The 9,023-nt window shown below is 36.4% G+C and overlaps 1 protein-coding gene across 4 annotated transcripts; it reads left to right on the top strand.

Moving 5' to 3' along the window:
• Positions 1–3,812: 3,812 nt before the first annotated feature.
• Positions 3,813–8,549, top strand: LOC110900392 (ATG8-interacting protein 2). 4 transcript variants are annotated; one of them, XM_022147283.2, is made up of 4 exons: positions 3,813–3,967; positions 5,141–5,441; positions 5,574–5,974; positions 8,228–8,549. In XM_022147283.2, exons 2-4 carry the CDS (start codon positions 5,141–5,143, stop codon positions 8,321–8,323), a joined length of 798 nt encoding a protein of 265 aa, XP_022002975.1. In that variant the 5' UTR covers positions 3,813–3,967; the 3' UTR covers positions 8,324–8,549. The 4 variants fall into 4 exon arrangements, with proteins under 4 accessions (XP_022002975.1, XP_022002974.1, XP_022002973.1 ...); XM_022147282.2 differs by having other exon boundaries at positions 5,538–5,974; XM_035981771.1 differs by adding an exon at positions 4,925–4,985 and having other exon boundaries at positions 3,829–3,967; positions 5,141–5,974.
• Positions 8,550–9,023: the final 474 nt, after the last annotated feature.

Raw genomic sequence — 9,023 nt, 5'->3', positions numbered from 1 at the left:
TAACACCTTCATTATTACGATCACGTAGCAAAGTTCGATTCGAACTTTGACTTGACCGAAATGGTCAGAACCGAAAGTCAAAGCAAAAGTTAATTTAATTGATTTTCGGCTAATAACTAGCCTAGGAGTGGAAAAAGACTGAAAGAGAACATTTAATTGTGTTCAAGATGAAGATTAAACTTCAAGTAGGAGGCCTCTATAGATGAGAAGCTGCTCCAAGAGAAGAGGGAAAGAAATTTTGAAAGGTACAAGTTGGAATGAACGAAAACACCTCGATTTATACTTGAACAAGGATCACAAATTCGCAAATATGGTGGCAGGAGTAGCTGGCTACAACTACCAACACAATATTCTGCAAGCGACACCCCTTGCAGACCGTAAGGGATTGCAGTCTGTAAGGGACCGTTAGAAGCCAAAAATTTGGCATTTTGTCACATTTGATCCATCCATTCAATATCTTCCATATTTTATACAAAATAGTCCCTCTCGTCCAACATATCTAGAATATTTGAGAGTGTATCGGACACGTATTGCCACGTTATTCGATTTAAAATTTCCGAGTTGTCACACAAAACCGGTTATTAATTTTTTTTACCCTTATTTAACTAAAATATAATTGAATCAAACCGAACCGAACTATTAATATTTTCATATTGTAGAGATTTTACAAAGTGCAAAAGAATCAAAACATACACAAAACTGTTTTAGTTACAGTAAAGAGTTTTGTTTAATATACTCTTCACCCGTATTGTTTTTTTTCCCCTCTGAATGCACCTCTTGTTAAATTAATCATATCATCTATAATTTTATTTATTATTTTTTTTTCATAAGAAGGTGACATACACGTAAGATAAGTTTAACTTCTTACAATAATAAAATTGCATGTTTAGAAAGTATTTATCTCATACTTGTACTCAACTCATGGCACAAAAATGCAAAAAGCAACACGTCACATAAATACCTTCTCTCCATACACACGCAATGCTTCTACTCATCTTATCTCTACACATATTATACATAACCAAATTATGAAAACCAGTCCCTCAACTATAGTTAAATTCAAAAGTTACCGCAAATCTCAAAATATACTTACACTAACCTCAATATTTCCTTCTTAATTTGCCATTCATGTTAGTCAAATGATCTTTGTCATGCCCTCTGCCGTGATAGTAATCTGATGCACGTCGTGATCATGGTGACGAACAAAACTAGAAAGTAGTCTCTATCCATTATGTATCTCGAAAATTAGAAACATAATGTTTTTTTAACTGCTAATAAAAGTAAATTCTCGAAAGTAGAAACTTGGATTAATTCTTGATGTCATGATCATGAGAAAAGGTGTTACGATCTTGACGGTGGGTCGTGATCATGTGTTCTTTTTTTTTTTTGGGTTTTGTTATGGCTCATATGAAATATGCTCCATTATTTAGAAAAATAGTTTTAAGTCACATATGAAGTGTAGGGACATAGAAAATTGAAAGCTGGAGTGTGTGCCCTCCACTAAACCAAAACCACACAACATAGAGAATATTTATATGTTTGACTTTGTTTAAAATCTTAAGTTTTAATCATAATCCCTATTCCCTAAGAAAAAAAATTGCTAGGTTGAATAAATAGAGATTAAAATACAGTTAAGTTTCTTGAAACAAAAGATAAAAAAGAAATGTAGAACAAATAGGATTATAACAAATTTATGGATTAAATATAACTTATGGTCTTACAAAATAATTCTTAAACCACTTTTTTGACCCTACCCATTTTTACTCAATGTTTTAAATACCGGTATGAACCGACCGGTTATACCGGTTAAACCGGATACCGGACACGTGCCCGGTACAATAAAGGCCAGTAAAACCTAAATACGATATGTCTTATGTACCGCCGGTAATTCCGGTTCTACCGGTTCAAACCATTGAACCGATTTGCATTATCTTAAAAGTTGATTTTTTTAATTATAAAAAATACGATATTAAGGTAATACCGACGTTCCATTGTTGGTAATTAACCTAGTGTCTTCCGTTACAATATTTCATCGCTATTAAAACTACTGTTACTCACATCATCCAATGTAATATTGTTTATAAGTAATAAAAATGCTCTTAAAAATGCATAACATTTTACAAGAAAACAATTATTTTTTGATAAAACCATAATCAGTTATATAAATCTTAATTGAGATGGATTGTTTTTTAAGATTAATTTGTATTTTGTGGAATTATAGTGTTAACCAGTTACCCCGTTGAACCGCCTGGTACAACCCGGTTCAACCAGTTGAACCATTTCAGAGCCTAACCCGGTATGAATAAAAAACCGGTTTTTAAAACATTGTTTCTACTAACATCATCCATACATGACCGAAATTTATGGACCCGACAGATCCTGTAAATCGTGTACCAAAATGGTGAAAGAAAGTATAATCTCTATCAAGATTTCAGTTGATTATCAAAAGAAAGAGGTGAGAATAGCACATTCATTTTTTTAACAACAAACTTTAGATTTTCTAAAATAAATATATTGTATTTGTAATATGTAGGATTTAAACTCACAACTAAAATTATACCAGTTACCACCACTGGCGAAGCGGGAGTGCCCGGCCCCTCTTGATATTTCGCTCGTATTGTTAATTTTATCAAAGATTTCCGACTTTTTGTAGTGTAAAATATTTGATTTTTAAAAAATCCCCCCCCCCAACTAAGTTTTCATTCAAACTCCGTCACTGGTTACGACCACGGTATTGTCTCATGATGTATATTCATTTTGTCATATACAAAATAGGATTTTTGGATTTTAATAATCCTAAGTTTCACCTGTTGGCCAATTATAATCCCAACTTGTAAGAATCTGGCCTCCATCGATCCATTTCTAACTGAGGTCTAACCCGGTTAGTTCTTGATGATGAAGAAGCTGATGTGTAGAAAATGAGTTGGCTCATTATGTGGATGATGACGTGGATATTGATATGAAAAAAAATAATTATACACACACACACACACCAGCTTCACCACCACCTCACTACAACCATAACCACCCAACCTCCGTCTTCAAACTGTTTTCCTCCAAACCACACCCTACTAGAAACCATGACCACCTAGGTTTCCGTTCAATTCAAAATTCCCGGTAGGTATCAAGGTTAGGTCGTCAAATTTAAGATCAGAACTAAAAAAACCAGATTTTTGGCAGGTATCAAAATTTCTGGTAGGTATCGGTGGGTGAAGGTGGGGATTAGTATTAGATTGGTGGGTGAAGGTGGCAATGTAAAGGATAACAATGGTGGTTAGAAGTTGTGAATCTGTGACGGTAGTGGTGGAGATGACGATGGTAGGTGGTGGTGGTTGTGGTTGGAGATGGTAGTTGTGATGGTGGAGATGACAGTGGTGGTGAGCGGTGTAGATGGAGGTGGTGACTGATGGTGGTGGAGGTGAGGTGGTTATGAGAGTGCCAAATCATTATCCACATCATTATATAATAAAGTGTTGATCACGTCAGCATCCACGTCATCAAGAACTAACTGAGTTAGACTTCAGTTAGAAAAGAATCGATGCGAGTCATATTCTTATAAGTTGGGATTGTTATGAAGAAATTTTTTTGTTAGAATTATTATTAGCAAATAGGTGAAACCTATGATTATTAAAATCCAATAATTATGATAAATACTTAAATAGCCTAATCCAAGGGGCAAAAATCGCACATCTACTTATAAATCAAGGGACTGCTTTTGTAAATTGGTAACTCACTCTATTATTGGATTTGAAGTAGACGACGTTATTAACTTACAATCGCCGGTAAACCGTACTCCCTCGCAACCTTATCATCTCTTCATTACCTGCTACACCCGGTTTCCTTTATCTCGTTACTCCTTTACATCATCACTAATATATATTATCCCGATTGCGCACTTTCAATCATTTTCCGGTCACCGGAGTTTCTTCCGTACAGTTTCCGATCTCTCTATCTGAATCACTCAACTGTAAGCTCCGATCTGATCATAATTTAGTTAATCATTGAACTTTTCATCAATCGTATTATTATTATTGTAATCATGATCATATTATTATTCGACCTAGGTTTTCTTCCGTTCGTAGAATGAATTTGTGCTTGTAATTGTCTTTTCTTTTTGTGTATAATCGTTTAGGTTAATTGATTAGATTTGTTCTCCCTATGTAATTGATTATTTTTGTATCGATTTGATGTATGTATCAATATATTGTTGTTCATTTGACGGTTTTTTGAGGTAGAATCTGCTTGTTATTTTTTGAATTATGAGAAAATAGATATATGATTAGCTTGATAACTAATATTTACCTAATAATGTTAGGGATTATTACAAACAATCCAACATTTAGATGAGATATTTAGGTGTTTATGATGTGTAGGTCCTCTTAAGGCGTGTGCTCGCTCTATAAACCGCTTAGGGCGATCCGTTAAGTGTGTCCTTAGCCTCCTTTTTTGTTACATTGCATATTTACTTTTCATTAAAACAAAGACGAGTACAGACTAATGGCAGGTAGACGGGCAACAAGCTGTGCCGCTATACTTTTGTTACATTAAACTTGCATTGGCTAAGTAATTGTAGTTGATCAGCATTGCCATACTTCAATGAGATTATTAGAAGTTGAAACGATATGGATTTACATGATGTATGGAAACTAGTGGTCGAGGATAGGAGTTTGTGGAGATGCAGGATTAAGTTTAAGAACTTTTAGAAGGATGGTTTAGTTTTGTTTTGTTTTAGGTTCTTGCCTTAGGAGCTTAGTTTTTCAGTTTATTTAGGTGGCCTTTGCATGTTATCGTTGCTTTGTGTGTCTACATGGTTTATTTGTCCCTATTGTGCGTCTTTTTATACTCGTTGATGTTTTTCTAATGTGCGGATTTTTTAGTAGCTGTGTATGTTTTATTTGACTTTTATGGTTGGGTATGACTTTAGAGCTGGGGGTCTCGTTGGAAGCAGTCTTTCTATCCCTTGGGGTGGGATTCTATTGGATACGGTATGGTTGTTTTATGGAAACTCGTGGTGTGGTGTGGTTTGTATTTATTATGTTTGATTAGGAAAGGAATTTGGTTAAAGTATCCTTTGCAATTTCGTTCTTTTCGTTAACGTTGAATATTGGTATGTAATCGCGGGATATTATTCTTCTGGTAGATGGCAGATAAAGAGGAAGGGAATGAAACCGAGCCTCGAGGTGCTGACTGGGAGGTTGTATCACTAACAGGATCTACATATGCTGCTGCTCCTGGTCCAGATATGGTTGACCCGAAAAGTGGTGAAAAGAGTGACTTGGTTGACACAGATAAAAACGAAACTTCAAACGCGTTGTTCATGTCTGGTCATTTTCTCTTCCCGCCAAGTCAGCATGAAAATCTGCCATTGGAACCCGAAAACACAGAGATTGTTGGTGAACAAGGAGGAGAAGATCTTGCTTCAGAATCTACTAACGAAAAAGGTGAAAAATCGTTTGCTAAGGATCAAGATAATTGGAATATTGAGAAATTAACCGAGTCTGATGATTTTCGTGGAATCCCATTTTTTGACGAAAAAGGTAACGTATTGACGATTAATGACGTGGACTTTGCAGACAGCAGAACCTTGCCAGGTTTAAATTTGGCGGGAAAAGAGGAGAGTATTTATAATTCAGCCAAGTTTCATTCACTTCATAGTGAACCGATTACAGGCGAGTCAAACATAGATGATGAAGACAGAGTGTTGGCGGAATCTATAGAATCTTCCGACTCGTCCGTAGGTTCAAATGTTCCTAAACATACCGAAGAAGATAACTATGATGGATCAGGCCTGCCATACACAACATGGTGGAAGAAACAAGCTGCTGCTTTATATGCTCATGCAAAAGAGGCCAATACGTTTTGGTCCATCTTCATTGCTGCTGCAGTAATGGGCCTTGTGATTATTGGCCAGCAATGGCAACAAGAAAGATGGCAAGTTTTGCATCATAGGTGGCATTCTGGGGTGTATGATGAGGTACGCACCTTCATTCGGATAAAAAATTGATCTTTTTGCTTGCTTATGCTGTAGGAACCTAATATTTTGTATATCAACCAGCTTAAGTTTTCTCCATATATATGTAATCAGCACAGCTATTATAGTATTCCCTTGGTATAGAATTGCATACAAGACAATATTTTGGCTGATAAAAGCGGTTTCCATGTTGTAGGTGTTAATAATGCACGAATCTGTTTAGATGTATAAGATCTTTACCATTTTAATTGAACTATGTATGGAAACCTTATCTTTAGGAGTAGGCTTACGAGTTCTTTAATTGTCAATCATGTTCATACAGAAATCTCCCTCCCCCCTAAATGGTGCCAAAATTGGACGGTTACAGTTGATAGTAGATGATAGTGTCTATTTATAAATAAATTATTTGAAAAGTTTTAAGTTTTAATCAGCAATGCTTAAAGACCCTTGAGCATCACTCCCACAAGGAAGTGATTCAGGAAATCGGTGATGACATGTAACTGAACATTATACAACCTTATAAACTAAAAGTGGTAAAATGGGTGGGTTTCGTGATGGGCTTTTTTTGTGCGGGTCAAACACTTCTGTTGTATTTTCAAACAGCAAGTGTAATATCATACAAAGGTTATATTTTTTAAAATTTTTAATAAAATCAAATTTTAGAATAAAATAAGAGTGAATTGCAAATTTTGTCCTTTATCTTTATACAAGTTTGCAAGGATTGTCCTTTATCTTTAAAGTTGACGAGTTTTGTACTTTATGTTTCTAAATCCTACACGTTTTGTCCTTTAGGCCTAACCTGATTAATTTTTTCAGTTAAATCTGATCATGTGCAAGGCACATGAGGGCAATTTTGTCATTTTACCTTCTAGGGACTAAATACGTATAATCTGTTATATATATGGGTTGTTGTGTATAAAACAAAACTCATTAAATCATCATCATCACAGCCTCTTAAACTCATCAGATCATCAGCATCATCTTCAACTTAAAAAACCTGCTTCTCTCTACCTCTCTCTCTCTAACTCTTCTCTTAACCCCTGCTTCTCTCTCTACCCCTCTCTCTCTCTGTCGCCACCATTAACCACCAACAATCACCTCTACACCGCTGCCTTCATCATCGCCGCCGCCTTCATCATCGTCGCCGCCATCATCATCGCCGCCGCCATCACACCTCCCCCACACCACAACTGTCGGATCCGACCTCCATACTCCGGCGGCAGGTAACCTTTGATATGTAAAATCAGTCCAACTCCCCCATCGTTTTTTAGATCTGTTTTGGGACTAGGGTTTATATGTGCTGAGGGTGGGTTGCAGGTGGTAAAGAGATGGCGGTGGGTTGTATTTTCAGATGTTTGGGGTTGAGGTGGTCGGCGGCAGGTGGAGGTGGCAGGTTGCAGGTAGAGAGTGAGGAGAGAGAGAGGTGGTGGTGGTAGGTTGCAGGTAGAGAGAGAGAGAGGTGGTGGTGGTAGGTTAGGGTTTAGTTGTGATCGGTGATGGTGGTGGTGCCGTGGTGGTGATAGGTGGTTCTTGAGAGTGGTGGTGGTGGTAGATGTTAGGTGGTGTGATGCGGTGCTTCTGCGAGGGTGATAGGTGGTTCTTGAGTGGTGGTGCCGTGGTGGTGATAGGTGGTTCCTGAGAATGGTGCTTGTGGGTTGTACCGTATATTATTTAGAGGGATATGGAAGATGATTAAATTCATCTTTTAAGTTGAAGCTGATGCTGATGATCTGATGAGTTTAAGAGGCTGTGATGATGATGATTTGATGAGTTTTGTTTATACACAACAACCCATATATATAACAGATTATACGTATTTAGTCCCTAGAAGGTAAAATGACAAAATTGCCCTCATGTGCCTTGCACATGATCAGATTTAACTGAAAAAATTAACCAGGTTAGGCCTAAAGGACAAAACGTGTAGGATTTAGAAACATAAAGTACAAAACTCGTCAACTTTAAAGATAAAGGACAATCCTTGCAAACAGGTATAAAGATAAAGGACAAAATTTGCAATTCACTCATAAAATAATTTAGAAGGCTTTATGCGTTGAAGAGAGTTCAGGCGACTTTTGACATGTTTTCTAATTAGACTTTGTTTTGTTTCACCTGTTTTGACCCGTCAAATATAAAACATAACTCAAAGCGACCCACTCATAAGGGAAACGGGTTGAAATTTCCACCTATAGTCATGCAGGGTGAAATTACATGTTATTTTTCTATGATTAAAATTAAAGTAGTCTTTACCGTTGACAGAAATTTGGAAGGATTGTGGGACCAATTTCCCGATTTAAAGATGCAATCGTAGGTGGCAACCGACGAGGTTTCTCCATTAGATCAAGAGATCTTTGAAGTTAAAGGTGACGAGATGATGACGAAAAATGTGGTTTTGTCGGTGTGAATAGCAGGTTCTGTTTTAAGCATCAGCTGACCTATTTGTAAGAAAACCAAAATCATGCAAGAAGCTACAGTTGCTTGTTTGTGTCATATTTTTATGCTTTTATGAATTCTGTTTTCAGATAATAAATATTATTTGTTTGCTTAGTTGTTGAATGTCATTCCATATTACTTTTTTTTATCATTACTTTAATATTCTTATAGAGTTAATTACTGTTTTCGTCCCTGTGGTTTGTCAAAAATCACTATTTCAGTCCAATAGTTTAAAAATTGCGATTTCAGTCCCTGTGGTTTCACTTTCGTAACCATTTCAGTCCACCTCCGTTAACCCCATCCATTTATTCTGTTAAGGACACGTGAATTGACCATAATGCCCTTATTAATAAAAAACAAAAAGATATCTAAATGAGTTAATTACTGTTTCCGTCCCCGTGGTTTGTCAAAAATCACTATTTCAGTCCCTGTGGTTTCACTTTCGTAACCATCTCAGTCCAGTCTCCTAACACCATGTATTTATATGCAATAGCAGCCTTTTGGAACAATATATGTAAAAATAATGCCAGACTTCTACTTCTACTTCTACTGAAGCCATAGTGGGTCGAACCCCCCTACAATCCAATTTAATTAACACAAGGGTAATTTAGGTCTTTCATTA

Source organism: Helianthus annuus, chromosome 13, assembly GCF_002127325.2.
Source record: "Helianthus annuus cultivar XRQ/B chromosome 13, HanXRQr2.0-SUNRISE, whole genome shotgun sequence".
Lineage (NCBI taxonomy): Eukaryota > Viridiplantae > Streptophyta > Magnoliopsida > Asterales > Asteraceae > Helianthus > Helianthus annuus.
This window is presented reverse-complemented; position numbering and strand designations above follow the sequence as displayed.